Here is a 23,790-nt window from a genome sequence, read left to right as displayed (position 1 = left end):
GCCAAGAAAACAGCATTCAAGGATCGACTAGACAACAACGCCCACAACAGCAAGGAACTTTTCAACATCGTCAAGGAATTTACCAATCCCTCGGCCAACTCCAACGACATCACCCCCTCCCAAGCCCTCTGCGACTCCCTAGCCTCATTCTTCCACAACAAAATTGCAGACATCCACAACAGCTTCGACAACCAACCCGGAGACCAACCCACCCAACCATATGATGAACATTCTACCCCCTTGAACACCCTTAACGACTGGAACCCAATCTCCACTGAGGACACCATCCGCCTGATGAACTCCATCCACTCAGGATCCCCCACAGACCCATGTCCTCACCACATCTTCAACAAAGCAGACTCCGTCATAGCACCGCACCTCCGAGACGTCATCAACTGCTCCTTCAACTCCGCCACCTTCCCGGAAAGCTGGAAACACGCTGAACTCACCGCCCTTCTGAAAAAACCCACAGCGGACCCCACCGAACTCAAAAATTACCGCCCAATATCACTCCTTCCTTTCCCGGCCAAAGTCATCGAGAAAGCTGTCAACAACCAGCTCGCCGCTTTCCTCGAAGCCAACAAATCCCTCGACTCCTCACAATCTGGCTTCCGAGCAAAACACAGCACTGAGACCGCCCTCATCGCAGCAACAGACGACATTCGAACTCTACTGGACAATGGAGACACAGTTGCCCTCATCCTCCTCGACCTCTCTGCTGCCTTCGACACAGTCTGCCACAGCACCCTCTTACAACGCCTCAGAAACATCGGAATACAAGGAAAAGCACTTGAATGGATCACCTCGTTCCTCACCGGAAGAACCCAGAGAGTCCGCCTTCCACCATTCAAGTCCGAGGCCACTGAAGTCATCTGTGGCGTACCACAAGGATCCTCACTCAGTCCCACCCTCTTCAACGTATACATGAGCCCCCTCGCGGCCATCGCACGCCAACACAACCTCAACATCATCTCTTACGCGGATGACACTCAACTGATCCTATCTCTCACCAATGACCCCAGCACCGCCAAAACTAACCTACACGAAGGAATGAAAGAAGTCGCCGAATGGATGAAACACAGCCGTCTGAAACTGAACTCAGATAAAACAGAAGTCCTCATCTTAGGTACATCCCCCTCTGCATGGGACGACTCTTGGTGGCCGGAAGCCCTTGGAAAAGCACCCATCCCGACAGACCACGCACGGAACCTAGGCGTTATCCTGGACTCTTCACTTTCAATGAACAGACAAGTCAGCGCCGTATCTTCATCCTGCTTCAACATTCTTCGCATGCTCAAAAAAACATTTCGCTGGATCCCCACCGAAACCAGAAAAACAGTCACCCATGCTCTGGTCACGAGCCGACTGGACTACGGAAACACCCTCTATGCAGGCACTACCGCTAAACTCCAGAAGAAACTCCAACGAATCCAAAACGCCTCTGCCAGAGTCATATTAGACATCCCGCGTAACGAACACATCTCTGGTCACCTGAAAGACCTCCACTGGCTACCCGTAAACAAGAGGATCACGTTCCGTCTGCTAACCCATGCTCACAAATCACTCTACGACATCGGACCAGAATGCCTCAACTCACGACTGTCCTTCTACACCCCCTCCCGCCAACTACGTTCTTCCAGCCAAGCCCTCGCCACTGTACCTCGCATCAACAAGACAACCATGGGAGGCAGATCCTTCTCATACCTAGCTGCTAAAACTTGGAACTCACTCCCCACTTACCTTCGCCTTACCCAGAACCACCTAGCATTCAGAAAGCAACTTAAAACGTGGATATTTGACAAGTAATCCTCTCCCCCTCCCTAAGCGCCTTGAGACCCTCTGGGTATGTAGTGCGCTATATAAATTCTTTGACTTGACTTGACTTGACTTGTTATTGTATGAGAAACCTTTGTGTATGTAATGAATACATGTTGTGTATGTATTTAACCTTTTTTGGTTTCACATGTACACTTGGGACACAGTGCACCTTTTCTCCTTTTGTGTTCACATGATTATGTGACAAGCTGTATATAATTGTACAATATTGTGATTTGTGATTTGGTTTATAAACAGTATTGAGTATTCTCTCAAATTGGTGGTGCAACCTTTTTTGACATCCCTGATAGCCCTTGTCGTGCGTTTTGAATTGCTATTTAGCTATATAGTTAATGATATATTTCTAGTACTAGCCCACAGGAGCCGTTGTCGTTTGCTATAATTTAATGCCCTGGTTCCCATGTGAGTAGGGTCCTCCTTGTTCTCTTCTGAGACTTTTTGCGCGGTGGCTGCACCGCAAGGGGTTTATTCGTAACTGGATTGTTCCCTCCCTATACAATAATAGGGTATTGTTCTTAAGGGCTGGGATGGCAGAAAAGGATGCACCTTTATACACTGAAGAATACATTACAAAATTGACAAGTGGACCTTCTCTATTTTCGAATTTACCTACCAATACTAGTAGTCCAAGACAGGTGCTTCTAGAGAAATTGGAAAAAGCCAAAAAGAAACATGTAAGAACGGACCTACATGCCCGCATGCTCACCGACTATCTTAGAGCAGGAATAATACCACAGGGCTTACAGATTAGAAATGTACCAGAATCTTCCGTGAGTATCCCAAATTCAAGGGGGGTTTTTGCAATATCTCTGTAACGTGCTCAAGACATTGGATGGTCTTGGGAGTTGAAACTGCCATAGAGCATTCAAAAGCTGAGCTTCAAGAAATAGAGGAGTTGGAGAAAGAACTCCTGGGAGGAGATGGTGTAACGGAAGCTAAGACTTTATTAGATAAACTAAACAAGACGATTGACGAATTCAATACTTTCGAATTGAAAAAGAAAGCAGATAAGGTGTCTAAGGACATAAAAAATTACAGCAAGGAAAGAGCATTTCCCTATCTAAAAGAAGATTATTACACCAATTTTCAAACTCAGAACAGACAGCAAACTTGGGGGCGTTTTAAACGCAACCAACCTGTAACTTTCTCAGAGTCATCTGGAGACTCGAGTGACTCAACTAATTCAGCAGGCCCTAGTCATTGCAACTCACATCAAGGACAACCTTTTTTAGAGAGAGGAGGGAAGACCAAAAAGAGAGTATGGCACCAATATGCTGGGGAGAGGCAGACCCGCAACAAACACTATCAGTGGGGTCCACAACCATACTAGATCAATCCTCCGCAGTACACAACAATGAAACCATACCTATTTTTAATTTATCCAATCATACACTGTCTACCTCTGAAATTTCCCTACTAAGCAAAGGTTTATCATTTGTAGTCACTGAAAAGACAGATTTCTTCAATCTAAAGTCCGAGTTGTTTCAATTTTTTAGAAAAATCCGCCTGAAAATATTCTTTAAAGACAAGACATATTCAGCAAGGCAATCGGTAACTGGCCTTAGACCTACTTCAGTCTTTTATCCAAACAACAGCATGATGCCGACAGAACTCATTACGTTTGAGAAAGTGATTCTACAAAATGTAGAGACTATGAAATTGAATAGACAGTTCATTCCATATAACATCTCGCTTCTAGAGCGTCAGGCACTGAACAATTTAAAACGTGATTCCTCAATATTATTGAAACCAGCCGATAAGGGCGGGGGCATTGTTGTTCAAAATCGTTTTGACTATGAAACAGCAATAAATGAGCAAATATCTGAACAGAAGCACTATAAGAAATTGACACACAATCCTCTCAGTGACATCAGAGAAGAAATCCTTGGTATCACCCAGTCTGGATTAGATCTCGGTTTTCTAAGTAAACACGAATTTGAATTTTTTAACTCTGAGAACCCCAGGACTCCGGTCCTGTATACCATACCAAAGATCCACAAAAGTATTACACACCCTCCCGGTAGACCAATCTTATCGGGTTGTGGCTCGATTTTAGAGCCCATCGGCAAATATGTGGATTTCTTCATCCGTGAATACGTACCAATCCAACCGAGCTATGTTAGGGATACTATGCATATGATTAATTTAGTTGACAATGTACTATTTGATGAAGAAACTGACTGGTTGGCCACTCTAGATATTTCAGCTTTATATACAAACATCCCACAAGATGATAGTATCAAAAGTATTGAATATCTCCGTGACACCAGAATTAGGCCCATGATGGTACCCACCTCATTCATAATCTCTTTACTACGTGTGGCTCTTCAAAGAAACTACTTTGTGCACAATGGTGTCTATTATCAGCAATGCTGTGGGACAAGTATGGGAGCAATTTTTGCTCCAAACCTGGCGAACATCTACATGGACCAGGTAGAACGAACTGTGGCCATTAATGATTCTAACCCATATCGTGCCAACATCAAATGTTGGTATCGATATATCGATGATATTTTTTTAGTCTGGAGTGGCTCCAAAGAAAATTTCAACGCCTTTGTGGTATATCTTAATGGTATACAACAACATCTCACATTAACATCTACAATTGAAAAACACAATATCGCCTTCTTGGATCTTAACATCATGAATGAGGGTGATAAGCTGATCACCTCATTACACAGAAAGGAGACAGAAAGAAATACACTACTCTCATATAAAAGTCACCATCCAAGAGCCTTAAGGGATGGGCTTCCCTTCGGGCAGTTTTTGCGCATTCGTCGCAATTGTGCTCGAAGGGATGACTATATGAGGGACGCAGGGATTCTGAAATTAAAACTACTCAGCAGAGGATATCCCAATAAACTAATAAAGAGATCACTAAAACGGGCATGGTATTGTCCACAGGAAGAAATCTTGGTGACGCGACCAAAAAAAGAGATGCAGAAAATTGTATGTGTAACCACCTTCGGCATCCATACTAATAAGATCCGTAGCCTAATAACTAAAAACTGGCACATCATTAAGAGTATTGATTCTTCTCTTGAGGTCCCACTGTTTGCCTACAAAAGAGACAAGAATTTGAAAGATCATTTGGTGAAATCCTCTAATGAAAAGACCAAAGATCTAACAGGGACATTGGAGTCAGCATGGGGCTTGCCACCAGTAACAAGGCACCACCCATGTGGCAATTGTGTGGTGTGTCCTTTTACGTGTAAGACTACTATGTTTCAACATGGAGAAATCACACACACATTGAGAGCTTTCTCTAATTGCAACACAAGAAATGTTGTGTATTGCATATGGTGTCCATGCGGGTTGCCTTACATTGGTCAAACGCAACAGCCAGTAAAAGCAAGAATAGGCCAACATCGTAGTCGCATCAGAAAACTGGTTTTGACAGCACCACTAGTCATACACTACAGGGACCACAATCACACTGCGGACCAAATTAAGTGGCAAGTTATTGACAACATAACCATACCTGAAAGAGGCGGCGACATTTCTCAGATTTTACAACACAGAGAATGCCATTGGATTGATAAACTTGATTCTATTAGCCATGGGTTAAATTCAGCTGATGAATGGAGAGGATATGTGTCCAACATAATGAATTAGGTTCCCAGAGTTGAGGTGGTGCTCAAGATACTGTGGTTACTACATCTTGTAATGGGTTCACTTTCGCTACCACACACAGGGTAATTCGAATTTGATGTATGTTCATTAAAGTATTACTTCTGTTTTTCCAGGCAGTATAGAACTACATGTTACAGTCATTTTTTACATATTTCTATATATAGGAAAGTGCATGACTGCTAATGCAAATGTTAAACTTTTTTACATGAATCCGATCTAAATATGCCACTGTTATGTACTAATCACAAATACCATGCGTAATTAGGTCAATGTGGCAACTGAATGGTATAATCTGGAAAGACAGCAGAATTTTAATTTAGGTCGAGGTTTCCATAGCGTTATGTTCATTCTACATCTTTGTCTACTATGAAAAGCAGAATCATAAATACAATATAGATTTTGAGCTAACACTCTGTATTTTGACAATAACGTACTGTGGCTACTACATATTCCAATTTTAAATGCAGCTCTTACATGTTTCACTGTGCCTTGATGTCTGTATCTTGAGTAAACTACAGAATTGACCCGGTTTTACTCTCTCGGCACTCTATTCACGGCCCTGACGAGTTACGAGTTTTCCTCACTCTCCTCGTCGAGCCTGTCCACACTCATATCCGGAAAGGCAGTCAGACACCCGATATCAGACTAACAACGCGTGTTTGCGGAAACGCCATTCAGTGGCACCTTTACCGATTCAGGTACGACCATTTGTTTAAAACAGGCTCTATATTATAGCCCTGGACGCAACTAAAGCCGCGGCACTAAAAGAATTCCCGCATTATTTAATTCCTTCCTTTTTAACAGGCACCGTCCTGTCCGTAATCTTCTACGTATCCAGTCCAATGATGTGGACACATCGTGCGCTATCAGGCGCCCTTTCGAGTGTATAAGTGTAGAGTTCAGGACACAGAGATGGATGAAGTGTTGATTAAGTATTTATTAATCACAAGGGCCCGCGGTAGCGGGAAACAACTGGTGTCAACAACGGCAGCTGTCATCTGTCAACTAGCACAGATGACGTCACATAAATACCTTCCTAACATTCCACTGTGACGTGTATGACGCTGCTAATAGAAATAGATAACATACTAACATAACATCTCCCATTACAGTATGATATACAACATCTCCCTTCCTCCATGAAAACAAAACTTGAATTCATTCCATAACATAGTCTTTCAGTCTGGTGGGCAATCTTACTACTCTGCCCGATCTAGACGTTTGCTCCCCACCGGGGTGGTTGCCAACATCACTCACCCCGGCTACTGTATTTCCATTCCTCTCAATTTCATTGTCAATCATTGAATCCTCCTGAACAAAAGTAGAACCTTCCAGGCTAGAGGAGAGTCTGGTGAAGTTCCTATTAGAATCCCACATCTGTCCTGGACTTGCACTAGAATGTAACACCTCTGAGCAACCAGACACATCATCCCATTCTAGGACACTCTCATCGAGATATCCGTCTCCCTCTTCAGCTTCTCTCATAATGATTTGTTCTTGGCCTGGTTTCAGTTTTACTATGTCATCCTTACTGCGCCATCCTTCTCCTTCAACAAACACCGCTCCTCCTGACGCTTTACCAACCTTCATTGGTTTGCTGAGTCTCGATTCTCCTTTGCTTACTAAACCAGGCTTTTTCATTAGTACCCAATCACCAGGTGTGATGACCTTATCCTTAGCTCTGTTTACCTTGTCAGCATACGTTTTATTCGGTGCTTGCTTGCATATTATGTTTTCCCTCACATTTAGATCTTTGTCGCATATTTGTTTTGCCTCAACAGCTGTTTTCTCCCACACACCTATTTTCGGTGTCATGGCATTGTTGCATGCTCTTCCTCTCATCAAGAAAAACGGGGTAAAACCCGTTGCTTCCTTAGGCGTATTGTTGTACGCATTGATCTTGGTTTTAATAAAGTCTTTCACATTCACTCCATTTGCCACAGCCATTTGAATTCCTTCTTTGAAGAACCTGTTTATCCTTTCCACCTGACCATTGCTCTTGGGACTGTATAGAGGAGTCTTTTCCTGTTTTATTCCGCGCTTATCCAGAAACTCGACCATAGCTCGAGATACCAGCTGTGACCCATTATCAGATACAATGACCTTTGGCTGTCCCTCTCTTTCAAAAATCTTATCTAGGAACTTAATTACTACCTCTGTAGTAACTACTTCCACGAATTTGTAACACACCCACTTGGTGTAGTAGTCCATTAGAACTATTAGATGTTTGCACTCATTGGGCAAAATGTTGAAAGGACCTGCAAAATCTATTGCTACCTTAGCCCAGGGGCCATCTGGGATTTGTACCATCTGCAATTCATTTCTCTCCATTCTCCAGTGTTTGTCAGATTTCAAGCATTGCTCACACTTGTCAATAAGATTCCTGACTTCGCTGTCCACCCCCGGCCACCAATAGTGCATTTTCAGGACATTCCTAGTGGCCGTGGTGCCAGGGTGCCCTCTGTGAGCCATTAGAATAATTTTTTGCCTGAGTCCAAATGGTGGTATGAAGACTTCACCTCTCTTCAAGAACCCATTTTCAAGGGTCAACTCATCACTCACTTGTTGATAATTTCTTAGTTCTTTAGGTATGTTTCTCACATGTGGCCATTTGGATTGCACATACTCCTTCACTTTTCTCAACACATTGTCTTCTTTCGTATTATCTTCCCATTCATCTTTACCTATTGATCCATCACACATCACCGTTGCGTCTATGTGCGCAACTATGCATTCGTTGTCGTCCTGTTCCTCATCTTTAACTTCTCTCACTGGCAGTCTGGACAAACAATCTGCTCTACTGTTCATTCCTCCCTTTATGTGCTCAATTTCGAAGTTGAATTCTTGAAGTTTCGACATTAGTCTGATTAGCCTGGAACTTGCATTGCCATTGCCTCGACCCTTGCCGTCCATCATGTGCACAAGTGGTTTATGATCGGTTATCAGTTTGAAACTTTTGCCCCATAGATAGTCTTTGAGCTTGTGTACAGCCCATACACAAGCCAACGTCTCCCTTTCAATAGTGCTGTAATGTCTCTCTGTTTCATTTAGCTGTCTTGAAATAAAAGCTATTGTATTTTCTTCATGACCTTTCCTTTGGCAAAACACAGCTCCTATCCCTTCGTTGCTTGCATCCACAGTTACTATATTCTCCAGTTGTGGATCGTACGGTTTCAGCGCTGGAGCTCTGGCTATCTCCTCCTTGATCAATCTGAAAGCCTCAACCTGATCGTCATTCCATTCGTATTTCTCATTTTTCTTAAGAAGTTTCCTGAGTGGACTCACCATTTCTGCGTACTTTTTGACAAACTTTGCATAATATTCACTCAGGCCAAGGAATGACTTGAGTGTATCCTTGTTCCTTGGTTCTGGAGCTTCCCTTATTGCACGAACCAAATCGTCCTTGGGCAAAATCCCATCGGCATTTAGGACGTGTCCCAGATATTCCACTTCTTCAGTCATGAATTTGCATTTGTCTCTGGCAACTGTCATGCCTTTATCTCTCAAGATCCTCAGAACAGATCCTATCAATTTTACGTGCTCACTTTCAGTTTTAGAATGTAGTAAAATGTCATCTTGAAAGGCTTCTACCCCTTTCACCTTTCCAAACAAGACATCCATGAGTTTTTGAAAAACTCCTGAAGATGACGCCAGGCCAAAAGGAAGTCTTATGTATCTAAAAGCACCAAACGGCGTGATGAAAGTTGTTAATGATTTGGACTTCTCTGATAGACACACCTGATGATAAGCGGCCCTCAAATCTATGAGAGAAAAGTACTTTGACCCAGCTGTCGACTGAAGGATATCCTGTATTTTAGGTAGGGGGTGACAGTTTATTATAATGTTCTTATTGAGCGACCTCAGGTCCACACATAACCTGATGTCCCCTGTTTTTTTCTTCTTGGACACCACAATAGCAGAAACCCATTCAGATTCCTCTGCTTCTTCAATCACACCTTCCTCTTTTAATTTTTCTAGCGCCTCCCTTAGCTCATTCCTTACAGATAAGGGCACTGTTCTTACCTTGTGCTTACATGGAATTGCATTCTCTTTCAATTTTATGTCGTGACTGAACCCCTTTACACAACCAATTACATCTTTGAACACATCCTCATATTTTTGAAAAACAGTATTTAAATCTATGTCTTCACTCCCCTCACTAATACTATTCATCCATTCTTCCCTCAATATTACTGGGTCTTTTGCACCCGGGACCAAAACCACCCCCAGCTGGGCTAAGTCTCTCCATCCCACCAGTATCCTCCCCTTTTCTGCAACATAGACCTTTGTCTCAATCGCTCTCCCCTTAAAGGTTACCGTGTCGATGAAGTACCCCAACATATTTATGTCTTTTTCTCCAAATGCCTTCGGGTTCATGTCAGACTCTGTCAATTCCACACCCTTCCACCTATCCTCAAAAAGGGTATCTGATATAGTAGTGATTGGGGCACCTGAATCAGCTGTAAATTTAAGTTCAACTTCCCCAATCTTGACATCACTAATAGGACCCTTTATTTTACCATCTTCCATTTCTATGTACAAAACAATATTCGCACACATTTCCTCATCAAAATTTCCTACAGTGTTAATACTTGTGTTACCGCTACCTCTCTTGGTCTTGCACAGGGTAGAATAATGGCCATACCTCTTGCATTTAATGCATTTCTTCCCTGCAGCAGGGCAATTTTTAAAGTCTGCCAAGTGGTCACTTGATCCGCATCTAAAACAGCATAGCTGCTTACCTCCCACTCTTCTCTCATTCATGTTCCTTTCAATAGTCTTACCATCACCCTTCTTCTTTTCCTGCAAATACAATACATTAGAATTATATCCTGTAGAAGATATTTCTTTAGTGGAAATCAAAGACCTCTCTATACCTCTAGCAATATCTATGACTTCCATTAAAGTAGGTCTTTTGCATGCCAACAGTCTTTCTTGCACCTTTTTAGTGTAACAATAAAATACGATCTGATCTCTGATGTATATATCAGTCATTTCCTCATACTCGCATTCTACTGCTAATACTCTTAAACATGCAACATAGTCTTCTACAGATTCCCCTTCTTGTTGTCTCCTTTGAGCAAACTTATGCCTGGCAACCATGATGTTATTCTCCTCATCAAATTGCCTCTCCAATCTTTTTAATGCTTCCTGATATTCATTCAGGGGAATAAACACTCCAGGTGGACTTTCATATTCAGGCAGGCTATCAAAGATGTCTTGACCTGCTTTGCCCAACAGTCCGAATAGTAAAGAACATTTTCTTTCAGCATCTAAATTTTTTCCATCTATAGAGACAATATAATTTTCAAAAGCCCTCACCCACTTCTTCCACTTCATGGTAGGTTTTCCGGGCTCATCCAAGAAACGTGGAGGAGCACAAATATTATTGCATTCTGCCATGTTATTTATTTTTCAAAAGATATTCCCACAGAGTTTTTCACATAAAATATGACTTTCCTGCTTCCGATTTATAATTCTGTGGCTTACTTGTGTTATTTTCTACACATTTCGTTATTTCCTTATATTCACTTTCCTGCGCGTGTGATAATTGCCTCAGCTGGCTTGTTTGAACAGCCGATGTTCGGTACTAAAACCCAAAATGGCCGCACGTTGTTTACGTCGTGATGTGCTCCAATCAGCGCGCTCCCGGCATGCTTCACGCGTCTCAGCTGAGGTAACAGACTGACGCCTCAGCTGAGCGCTGCCGTAGTAACGCGCGAAAACTTCCTCGTCAATTTCACACCCCACTGCCGCCTGCTTTGTTTCCTCACAATCGAGTCAGATTTCGCAGCGTGGCCGTCAGACAAGGTTCTCGCTTTCAATTAGCGCTGCACTTCAATACTTAATTTTAAAAGTTAAGATCCTTTGAAGCTTTACTTAACGCGCTACCACTTGTCAATTCACGCAAGCTTTCCTTAATCAGCGCCTCATTCCAACGCTTAGTACTCACTCCGAGTTACACCTGTTTAAATTCTTTGTCTCCCGCAATTACTTGACATGGATGACTCGATCATCAATCATCGGTTAATCCATCCATTACCTCCGCCGACCCTTGTGGTGACAAGACCCTCGTCGCCAATTGTAGAGTTCAGGACACAGAGATGGATGAAGTGTTGATTAAGTATTTATTAATCACAAGGGCCCGCGGTAGCGGGAAACAACTGGTGTCAACAACGGCAGCTGTCATCTGTCAACTAGCACAGATGACGTCACATAAATACCTTCCTAACATTCCACTGTGACGTGTATGACGCTGCTAATAGAAATAGATAACATACTAACATAACATCTCCCATTACAGTATGATATACAACAATAAGGTAAAATTACTTTACTAGACCGTGTCATTAGATCGACTTCGGCGTTATGCACAGAGCATTAATGTACCCCTTCTAAGCTTGCCTTTCACAGTCCACGTCCTCTACGCATTGAGAGCATCACACCTTGAAAATTTCTTGACCACTACAGTGGTGAGTATTGTGTCCACCGTCTAGAGTAAATGCCATTGTCACAATGAGTAAACCGGTTCTCTAACTCATGTTCACCTTTTAATTTTCTCTATATATGACAACAGTACCCGGCTGGGCTACCTGTAAGTCAATTACAATTTTTATCACATATGGTGAGATAACAAGCTATCATTCAGGTACCTCACTCCCTTGTTGATATACAGTATATATATAATAAATGTCACACATCATACTCACTCCCACTCCGCCTTCTTTAATTGTAGATGTCCCCCATTGTCTTGTCCTGATGAGACCCATATCCCTAAGGGTCGAAACGCCGTCGACGCCATAAGGAATTGAACCAACAATTAGTGCCTAGGATCATATACAGACACTACGTTCATTCACTATCAATATTTTGGTCATTTTCCTTTCTACTTGTTATTGTATGAGAAACCTTTGTGTATGTAATGAATACATGTTGTGTATGTATTTAACCTTTTTTGGTTTCACATGTACACTTGGGACACAGTGCACCTTTTCTCCTTTTGTGTTCACATGATTATGTGACAAGCTGTATATAATTGTACAATATTGTGATTTGTGATTTGGTTTATAAACAGTATTGAGTATTCTCTCAAATTGGTGGTGCAACCTTTTTTGACATCCCTGATAGCCCTTGTCGTGCGTTTTGAATTGCTATTTAGCTATATAGTTAATGATATATTTCTAGTACTAGCCCACAGGAGCCGTTGTCGTTTGCTATAATTTAATGCCCTGGTTCCCATGTGAGTAGGGTCCTCCTTGTTCTCTTCTGAGAGTTTTCCAACCATCAAGGCAGTAATGCTTCGTGAATGTGTGAGCATTCGCCCAAGTTGCCGCCCTGCAAATGTCTGGGAGAGATGCTTCCACAAACAGTGCTAAGGTAGTCACCATAGGGAGAGGTGTGGAGCTGCGGCCAGGGCAACTGACGCTGGAATCTGGAGATCACGGTTCGATCCCTGGCCCTGGCGGCAGATTAGCCCAGCCCCATGTGACTCTGGGCAATAGCTTGCTTAATGTTCCCAAAAGCCCCCAGCGCCTAGAGACCCTTACGGGTGATTGTTCGCGCTTTACAAATGTGGATTATTATTATTTCCTTGTAGAGTGAGCTTGTGTTTTTGCAAGGAGCGGACGGCCAGCTTTTTCATGACAGAAGGAAATGATTTAGGTGACCCGCCATGCAATGCTGGCCTTTGTCAAGACCTATCCTTTCCTGGGTGCTGAGAAAGAGATCATTAGCTGAGAGGATTTACGAAATGACTCAGTTTTTTTCAGATAAAATTTTAGGCATTGTTTGATGTCAAGAGAGTGCAACGTCCTTTCCGCTGCTGAGGCTGGATTAGGAAAGGACTTGGGTAAAACAATTGGCTCATTGAGGTGGTAAGTTGAAGGCGGCTTAGGTATAAAAGAAGGGTTAGAGCGTAGGATAAACCTGTCCAGGAAAAACTGCAGATACGGTTCTATTATGGTGAGAGCTTGGATTTCACTGATACGTCTGGCTGATGTAATGGCCAAGAGAAAAGCCACTTACCAGGAAAGGAAATTTAATTCGCATTTGTGTATTGGCTCAAAGGGAGGACGTATGAGTTGAGACAAAACGGTGTTTAATTGCCACAAAACCTTTGGAGGCTTAACAGGCAGGAATACTCTAAAACGCCCCTTCATATATTCTTTGACGAGTCAGTTAGACCACAGAGAAGTTTGGTTTGAATGTCTTCTATACCTAGAAATTGCAGCTAGATGAACTCTTATGGAAGAGTGAGAAAGTCCTGATTTCGCTAAGTGCAAGAGATAAGGCAGCACATGCGCCGGAGATGAAGAGAAAGAATGCACCAAGTACAGAACCTCTTTCATTTAACTGTGTAACATTTCAACATAGACGAAGCTTGAGATGTCTGAAGTATCTTAGTACACTCCTCGGAAAGCCTCAAATCCCAAACTCAGTGTGAAGAGGAGCCAAGCTGACAAATTAAGAGAGGGAATTTGTGGATGGACCACTTGGCCCTGGTTCCTGTAGAGAAGATTCTCCTTTGGAGGGAAGAGAACCGGGGCACACTCTGATGGTACCGTCCAAGAAAACTGGAAGGAGTCTCCCCATGAATTTTGATGAGGATGCCTGCTTGCGAAAAAAGCATGAGGAACAAAGCGAACAGATCTGAAGTTGAGTAACTGTACTTATTAATGCCCCTCTTTGTACGGTTGTGGTAATAACTTGCTCGGTTAAAGATGTGTGTGGTAGTGTTAGAAGCGCTATAAAAACTGAGTTGTAAAGGCATACATGGTTATGGCATGTATTACTCTGTCATACATCCGCGTCAGAACCTTGCATGGGGCATAGACAAATTCTAATGTTTACGACTTTTAAAAGATTGCTACAATGAACTGCCCTACTTTCTAAATCAGTTATTCTTTTGTCTAGTGTGGAGAGGCTTTCATGCATAACTCATAACTCCAATTTTTGTTTCTGCACCTTGTGACAAGACATTATTTTATGCACATTGGTGACATCCCTCAAATTATCTTAATACTTTTAACAGTCCTCTCCATTGAGCTGCATAGTTGACTAAACATCCTTAGTAGCCACATTCATTTATCATAAATTGAAAATGTTTCTAACCAAACATAATTATTGTTGAAGCTTAAAGTCAGTTTAGAAGAAACATCTCACCTGTCCTATCTTAGCTACAGACCTTTTTAGAATCAGTAAATCCCAAATAAATAAGGAAAAAAAGAGGATAAAAAGTGAACAGTATCAACAGATTAAGATAGCTACAGAAAACCAACACGAAGAGAACCTGTCTAGCAATGTAAAGGAGATATATAAATAAGAACTGTAAGAATTGCTGTACCAAATGATTTTCGAGAGCAAAAACTATGTACCGTTAATTTGTCCAAAACAGACCAGGAAGAAAAAGAAATGGATATACAGGACTTTGTATATTTTCAGTGGAAAGAGAAGAGACAGTGCAAAGGTAATGTTTGGCAGGCATAATGATGGTTTTCGCTTGAAAAAAAAGAATAATGGGTTAGGGAACATAAAGTCTGTCAGGATTCAACAATGACAATAGTTCTCATAAGAGAAGGAGAACACACAGTAATGTTTAAGAATGTGGGGTGGCGTGCACATACCCCGCTCAACTCAATCGGCCCGTAACCTGGGCGGGTACATTCAGGCAAAGAGAACAATAAACCAGGCACAAGGTTCCCCGAAGAAATTTGAGAGGGAGGGGCTGCGTGATAGGGAGGATTGAAGGGAGTCGTAGGGAACGTGAGTTTATTATATGTGTAGGGAAGGGGCGGGTTTGGGGGCACCACACTGCTGTTTAACCTGCGATGACACTGGTCACTGTGTGGGAAGAGGATTAAACTCCTAAAAAGGATTATGCTCTTGAGATACCAGGTTTAATTTGTGTTGGAATTGTCCCAGTCTCTCTGTTATTGTGCTGCAAAACAAACTATACACACACACACACTTTTGTTTTGAGAAAAAAGAATATTTAAAAAAAAATGGTTTGGCAAGGTTTTCCATTTTTCCAGGTTAATGGGCTATTCTAAGAACCAAGCTTATGTTTTAAAGAATGGGGCATAGCAATTGTTGAGCGAGTGTAGGCTGAAACACATAACTCTCTCTTGATATGTTCTCCATTTAAATGGAAAAGGAAATGATTGTCTTACCATATCTTGAGCAACAAATACAGCCAGTTTCATGTATCTTGCTGTTTGAATAGTAGATGTCATTACCTAAAAAGTGCATAAACATATTAACCAAATTGTCACCCTCATTTGACAATGTCAATATAACATTAGAAATGGAAAACAGCTGACATAAACAGTAAAACAAGGAACTCCTTTATACAAAAGAGGCACTCGCAGCCAGTGTGAAAACTGCACAGCATAGTAGAAGTTACTAACCTGTAAACGTAAACAGATTACCTGTAAACTTCGTACTCTAATATCGGAATCTTCACTAAATTGATAACGGATTTCATAAACAAGCTTCGCTCCTCTGTGATTACAAAGTGAAAAGCAGAGTAAAATAACAATTAACATATTATAATTGTCAATGCACTACCATGCGGAAGGCTTCTGTAGCCTGCTATTTTAAATGACGATATTTGCCTTTCAGTCAGAAATAGTTTTTTGGCCTGTTTTATCACTTGGTGGGCGGCCTGCCTTCTGTCAGGGCAAAGGAGTGAAATATTCCGTCACCCTGACGTAGTGCCACTGGACACATCTAGAAAGGTCCGCTGGCCCAGCAGACATTTCTAGCACTGGCAGGAACTGCTGTCACAGCGGTCCCTGTCAATGCATTATATTTTTGCTGTATGACAGAGCTGGAAGGCAAACTTACAAAGCTTTTAAACTTTCAAAAAGAAAATCCTGCAGCAGGATATTCATTGTTAAACTAAAAGAACAATGTCTCTCTTGCCATTAGAGTTTCTTCCCACGGTGGTTGAAGCATGGATCACTTTTCAATGCCCTTAAGTGCCAGTTTTTTTTTTTTGTAGTGCCGAATAATGAAGTCTGCCCAGCTAAATTAGGTGGGCGGGCATTTAGCCAAACCTCTGACAGTCCTTACTCTGTCAGGCCCTCAGAGGGGTTAGACCATGATGCAGAGTTGTCTCGGCCGTTGTTAAACCATAGTCCGCATCCTTCAAAATCCGTTGGGCAGACCATAATGTTGGCAGGGAGGGAACTCCGTTGTCGCTGCAACGGAGTTCCTTCTCTGTCAACATATACATCCGGCCCTTAGCCAGTACCACCATTGGCCATATTTCATTCAGTAAGCTAATTAATTGTACTTTCCAAACACAGACATTATTTAAAGTATAGTTAAGCGGAGTAATTAACGTTCAAAGATGCATTTAAGCAACTAGAATGCCCATGTTTACCACTTTAAGTATAAGCATTGCTCTTTTAATCCTGTTTTGGGCCCTTTCTATTACAGATCTTAAATTAAGGCAAGCCATAGTATTCATCCTTTGCTCACCAAATGTGATTTTTTGTAGAAAAGAAACTTTATGAAAATCGCTGATCCTGGTTTTGAAGCGGAGAGGAAGCGTACCAGGATCACAGAGCTCTGGGATGTGTGATAAGTGTCATCAGTGCTCCGTTCGTGAGATTAAGTGCTGCACCCCCACAAAGATTCTAGATACCACATGAATGTAAATATGTACACTTAAATATGGCTGCAATGTTTGTACATAGAGTTTAATATATGTATATTACAAGTGACAGTGCATCTGCTTGAAGACATTGGATACTAATACTCCAGAACAGCAAGAGAGAGAAATTATAATTAAGCCTTGTTACATCTGGGGGTCTCTAGTTGGCAGAGGTAGGTACCAATGTCCAAATAGAGACCCTTGCTTCTAATCAGGGAAAGGGAGATACACTCTTTGGATAACCCTTGCTCACCCCCTTGGTAGCTTAGCATGAGCAGACAGGCTTATCACAGACAATGTGTAAAGTATTTGTACCAACACTCACAGTAACACAGTGAAAACACCACAAATGGACTCCACACCAGTTTAGAAAAATAAAGTATCTTTATCTAAACTACACAAGACCAAAATGACAAAAATCCAACATACACAGTTCAAGAATATGATGTTAATAGAGTTCAAGGGTTTGCGTCAAAATAGAGCACAGTTGTGTCACTTTTAGTCCAAAGTACCTGTAAATGCGACAAAAGTTCCAAGCGGCAACTGAAGCGTCGAAAAACAAGCGATGCGTCACTCATGAGACCCTGGGGAGGCGATGCCACAGCCCCGCTACACGCAGCGGACGTGTTGCGACGAATCCGGTCTGTATGGGAGGGATGCGAAACCTTGTGGGGATTCCGGTGCGCAGGTTCGGTAGGAAGCGTCTCGCACAGGCCCGATGCAACAATTTTCGGGACGGCGATGATCTCAGGTGCGCCGGCAATGCATGGCGCAGCGCCAATCTTCTCCTATCGCGGCCCCTCGATGCAATGGCTCTGTGACGATGTTCGCAGCGACATGATGCAGTCTGCAAGCAAGCGGTGCGATGATCTCACCCAGGGACGACAGGCTCTGCGACCATACTCGCAGCGATAGGAATATTCCCGCACCAGGGCGATACGCTCCGCAAGCGAACAATGCGTCGGTTCTTGCAATGGCAACAGGCGCTGCTACAATCTTCACGGCGACGGGAATTCTCTCGCACTGTCGATGATGCGCTCCCCAAGCGAGGGATGCGTGAAAATTGCAGATCTTCTTTTTTCCTTCTTGTCCAGCTCCCCAAACAGCAGGCACAACTTCCAGAGGCCCCACAATTGGATCAAGCACTCTAGGAAGGGCAGAACTCATGCAGCAGAGTTCAGGGGGGAAGCTGAGGGTTAAGTCCGTTTGTTCTTGGGACTTCTTAACAGGCGGCTAGCTCTTCTCAGGCCCCTGGAGATCTCTTCAAGAAAGGGGACAAAGCAACAGCAAAGTCCTTCCCCTCTCCTTGGCAGCAAAGCAACTACAGGCCAACATTACAGCAGGTCAGTCCTTCTTCTTCAGTCTTCCAGCTTTCTCCTTCGCAGAGGTTCCTTCTTGATTCCAGGATGATCTAAAGTTCAGGGGTCTGGGTATCCTTTTTTATACCAATATTCCCTTGGTTCTCTGAGGGCAGAGATGCCTTAGCCTAGTCAGAACCAGTTCTGGTCAGTCCTGGAGCACTTTGTTTACTTGACTTCTTCTTTCCTTTGAGAGAGAGGGGCAGGGTCGTCAGCCGCCCAGCAGGAGGTGGAGCCAGCATTGTGGAAGGCAGGCACAGCCCTATTCAGACCCAGGTGCTATCCCCTCCCACCACTCAAGATGCAGATGAAGCTATTTAGCCTAGGAATTACCCACTCAGCATCTGGGAGCCACACCAGCCCCTGTCACTCCCAAACCAGACAGTCAATTCACAAACAGGCCAATGCACACAGAAAGGTCAGACAAGAAAACAGCCACTTTCTAAAAGTGCTGTTTTCAAACACAGGATTTAAAAAACATCCTTCCTAAAAGACAGGTTGTGAAATTCTGAGTTCAGGGATACCAGACTTTAATTTTCTATCTTGCTCCTATGGGAAGATATGCAGGTAAACATCATACACAGCATTCCATATTATAGCCTATAGGCAAGATAGCCTTTCAATAGTGAAAAACGAAATTGGCAGTATTTCACTATGAGAGCATGTCACCTACATTAGTACATACACTGCATCCTGCCCAGGGGGGTACCTTGGACCTTCCATGAGGGCGTCTAATGTTCTTAGAAAGGGAAGGGTTAGGCCTGGCCAGTGGGGACACTGGTTAGGTCAGCATGGCATTTAGCAACTGCACACAGGCACTGCGGTGGCAGGCCTGAGACACCATTTTAGGGCTACTCATGTGGGTGCCACAATCAGTGCTGCAGGACCACTAGCAGCATTTGAATTACCAGCCCTGGCACACTCAGGGCACTTTACTGGGGACCTACTGGTAAAACAAATATGCCAGTCATGGATAACCAATCATAATAGTAATTTATACAGAGAGCCGCCTATGCACTTTAGCACTGATCAGCAGTGGTAAAGTGCCCAGAGTCCTATTGCCAACAACCACAGGTCAGGAAAAACAAGGGAGGAAGAAGCAAAAAGTTTGGGGATAACCCTGAAAAAAGGTTCATTTCCAACAAGCCTCCAACAAAACTGATCAAATATAGAAAGGAAATTTAGTTAGGATTAAGTTATTAGTTCACTTAAAGGAAGGTCTAGATGTTTCCATAACCAAAACAGAAATCCCTGCAAGGACAGAGAAGCAATATATGACTGGAGTGTGATAACACCCCCACATCCTGATGTGAAAGACTAGCCACCAGTCACCGAACAGCACCTGCCAAAGTGAGGAGAACGGTGGGGGAATAGGGCATCTATGACCCTCGGACTGACGCTGGACAATCAACTCAATATTTTAGAATCAACGCAGCTGAACTTACATTTGCTTTTTGGGCTTGGCGTGGCACCAATCATGAAAGCCCCCCCCCTCCCACCCATATGGGAAAAGACTACCTAGAGTACAGGACAATTGATGTTGAGGACCCCTGCGGAGTACCAGGCACCACCAGCATGTGCAATCCTCAAAATACCCTCAGCCGATCCAGCAGAATTAAGTAATTACAGACCCATATCACTACTCCCTTTGCTGGCAAAGATACTGGAGGCTCACATTAACAGCCAAGTGAGCCAGTATCTGGAGTCCAACAACATTCTGGACATATCGCAGTCCGGCTTCCGGCCGGGCTTTAGCACAGAGACAGCTATTCTGGCTGTCACGGATTCCATCAGGCGTACACTGGATGAAGGGAGATCGGTGATGCTCATTCTACTGGACCTCTCCGCGGCATTCGATACGGTGTCCCATCGATTGCTGGCGGAGAGGCTCCAGGACTGCGGGATCGGGGACCTGGCACTGAAGTGGTTGGTCCCCTTCCTGTCGGATAGGAAGCAACAGGTCATCATGGGTCCTTTTAAATCATCAAAATACCTATTGGAGAGAGGGGTCCCACAGGGCTCTTGTTTAAGTCCGACCCTCTTCAATATATATATGGCCCCATTAGCTAGAATAGTGCGGCATTATGGGTTTGAGGTCGTCTCATATGCAGACGACACTCAACTGATTTTCCCAATCGGGAAAAATCTGGAAGAGGAAAGAACGCGCTTTGCCCAAGGAATGCTGGCTGTCGCTAGCTGGATGGCTGAGTCCTGTCTCCAACTAAATCCGGAGAAAACGGAGCTGATGTTTCTTGGAAAAAGACAGGAAATTTTTCTAGAGGACTGGTGGCCAGCCGAATTGGGGGCCGCTCCAGTTCCTTCAAACTCTGTGAAAAGCTTAGGCATACAGCTTGACGAGGACCTGTCCATGAAGAAAAATGTGAGTAACATTGTTAGCTCATGCTACTACAGCCTACGACTGCTGCGGAAAATCATTCCATACATACCCCTCAGCCATCGTAGAACAGTGGTGCAAGCCCTGGTAATCAGTAGGATTGACTATGGGAATGCACTGCTGGCTGAAGTAGGAACCACATAGATCGCAAAGCTCCAAGTGATTCAAAATACGTCAGCAAGGATGGTCCTGAATCGTCCACCGGGTACCCCTTCACTCCCCTTACTCAAGGAACTACACTGGTTGCCGGTAAAGAAAAGAGCTTTTTTTCAGACCTGCTGCCTGGTCTTTAAAGCCATGAGGGAAACTGGACCAAAATATCTACAAGCCAAAATCTGCAGATGGACATCAGCCTGCAATCTGAGGTCAAATAGTAAATCCTACTAGTGATCCCACGAATCTACCGTAATTGCCTGGGAGGTAAAGCCTTCTCGTATGTAGGCCCCAAATATTGGAACTCCCTGCCCGAAGAGCTGCGAAAGTCTCCCTCATACTTGACTTTCAGGAAACATCTTAAAGCCTTCCTCTATGGCTGATCCACCTTGGTACCCTGAACTCTCGCTTTCAGGAAAAAAAAGGACTAGGCAGCGCGGAGATGCCCCCGGGTGATTCAGGCGTTTTACAAAAACCCAATAACAATAACAATTAAAAACAGCCCAGAACCAATGGAGGGACATTATCTTCGATCAAAGTCCATAATATACTTCGTAGGACCGCCTGAAACACCACCCAAGGTCCGCAATGGCCAAGACACCTGAAACTGAAGGAGCATGAGGTGCCCAAAAAGCCTGACCTGCCAAACAAAGATGATAGAATCACCATGGATCTTCAAGGATATCAAACTGAGTTTGGGATACTCAGAGCAGAGGTCAAGCAAGGACTAAAAGAAATAAGGAAAGAGGTTAACACGTTAAGTGACCGAGTCAATACCCTAGAGTCCTCCAAGGAAGAGTGATCCTTAGAAATGGACATATACAGGTCCTGAATACTAGAGGTTCATACTGCAGGAAATAAAAGAAGACTTGGAGAAAAGACAGAAACATTGTACTATACATATCAGGGGCCTGCAGGTGGGGAAAGAAGGGTTTGGTATCAAGAACTAAGTGAGGGAATTACAGAAAGCACTCTTAGAGGAGTGAAGATATAACCCTATCAAGATATACAGAGCGCACAGAGCCCTGGCTTGTCCAACACCAAACTTCAACAACCCCCTGACATTACTGTATGCTTACGGGGAACAACCTTTACAACGAAGGTTTTACAACGCGGTACTGTTACCACATAACTTTTACAACGCAAGTCGTTACAACGACTTGTGCTGGGGGGCGCTCCAGGAAAGAAAATAGTTTAATTTACTATCCAACTCCTTCCCTACTATCCATGGGGACTGGAGTTGGAATATTAAATTAAAATATTTACTAGCCACCGCCCAACAACGCAAGTCGTTGTAACGACTTGCGTTGTAAAAGTTGCGTAGTAACGACACGCGTTGTAAAAGTACGCGTTGTAACGTCGTACATCCATGCTTACATCACTATGAGGATACAAAGAGAGTGATGACAAATATTCGTAAAAATAGAGCAATTTCCAAAAATGGAGTCGATTTCTAAATCTTTCAGGACTTATCACCTACCCCACACAGCTGAAGAAGCAGGAAGTTAAGAGAGTAACAACCGCTTGAAAGATGAGAAATCAAATACAAAAGGGTATTCCCCTTTGAAATAGTCTTTTGTAGAAAAGAAATTACTTGTACAAGAAAATCACTAACAGAAGCATGCAAAACTTTGAGACTGAAATCACAGTCTCATGAGTAGACAAAATATTAGTGAGGACCTTTCACGCCTGTAGAGTCTGGACTGGGTTTGAGCTTCAGAGGACACCCAAGATGCTCCCAAACAGAGGAAATCATGGCGAGCTGTTGGAACATCCTGGAGCAGCTACAGAAATCCAAGGGAGATGATGAAGAAGCCATAGCCACAGGGGCCTCAATGTAACTGTAGAAGGACTGTTGAATATATAGTGTAATTGTGGGAATAAGAAAAAGAGGTGGAGAGTGTTAGTGTAGTATGAAAAATACTACCGGGGGCAACAGACACACACACTGACAGCGGCTAAACTGCCTTTAAGGCTCAATGACGCTAGAGAACAATGATCAAAATCACCCTCTTGGTACTCTGGGCTTGGGACAGATAAGCTGGTTTACTTTGAGGGTTTTACAAAGACGCAGTTGTTACAGTTAGAAATTGGGGAGATTGGGAAAGGGAAGAAATATGGCCGGGTTTGACACATATCCTACCATGAAATAATGTGTTGAATACCAGACCTACACACTACAATCTCTGTGGCACACAGTACTCAAATGCACAGAGTAAAAGTATGTCAGGGTCTATCAACAATCTTCTGAAGAGAAAGGTTATCCTATGAGAAATAGCAAGGCTGGGAACTGGGGTGGGCCTTATACCAGAGACCCAGCTACTAAAGGCTGACCAAAAACACTCCTTAAACAATTCTTTTCGTTAACTGACAATTTTTATTGTTAGGTGATATCTCTCTCCAGGAGACCCTTGTCTGTGGATCACTGAAGGATGACCCTTAAGCAGGGATTTACCCACTATATCCCAGGGAGGGGGAGCAGCCATCCAGGCATAGGCAAGTGCCCCCCACATGGCAAGTGCTGCCCTCCTCTAGGAGGGACTGGAGGTGTTTAAGACAAATATCCCACCACAGGGAGGCAGAAAGCTCTCTAGATGCAGGGAAAAATACCTGGTCATAAAAAGGCGTGGAGAAGTCCACCCAGACACTGGGCCATGTCCACACTCCTGAATCAACGTAGCAGTCTTTCAGCCCCCACTGTGGTTGGATTAGTGAAGTTACATCTAATCTTCCCTTGCAAGGAGTGGTATGGGGAC

At 43.4% G+C, this 23,790-nt stretch overlaps 1 protein-coding gene across 3 annotated transcripts in view; it reads right to left on the bottom strand.

The window, feature by feature from the left end:
- The window catches only part of LOC144791046 (disintegrin and metalloproteinase domain-containing protein 9-like), a 1,785,694-nt gene that overhangs the window by 1,292,891 nt on the left and 469,013 nt on the right, over positions 1-23,790 (bottom strand). For all 3 annotated transcript variants that reach the window (XR_013602283.1, XM_078665681.1, XM_078665682.1), the window contains exon 7: positions 15,639-15,704. Coding sequence is in view for 2 of the 3 variants with exons in the window: in XM_078665681.1 (XP_078521807.1) it covers positions 15,639-15,704 (66 nt within the window). In the remaining variant the exon portion in view is untranslated. The remainder of the gene's footprint in view (positions 1-15,638; positions 15,705-23,790) is intronic.

This window comes from Lissotriton helveticus, chromosome 11, assembly GCF_964261635.1.
Source record: "Lissotriton helveticus chromosome 11, aLisHel1.1, whole genome shotgun sequence".
In the NCBI taxonomy this organism is placed as follows: Eukaryota; Metazoa; Chordata; class Amphibia; order Caudata; family Salamandridae; genus Lissotriton; species Lissotriton helveticus.
Note: the sequence above shows the minus strand (reverse complement) of the source record. Positions and strands in the feature narration are given on the sequence as shown.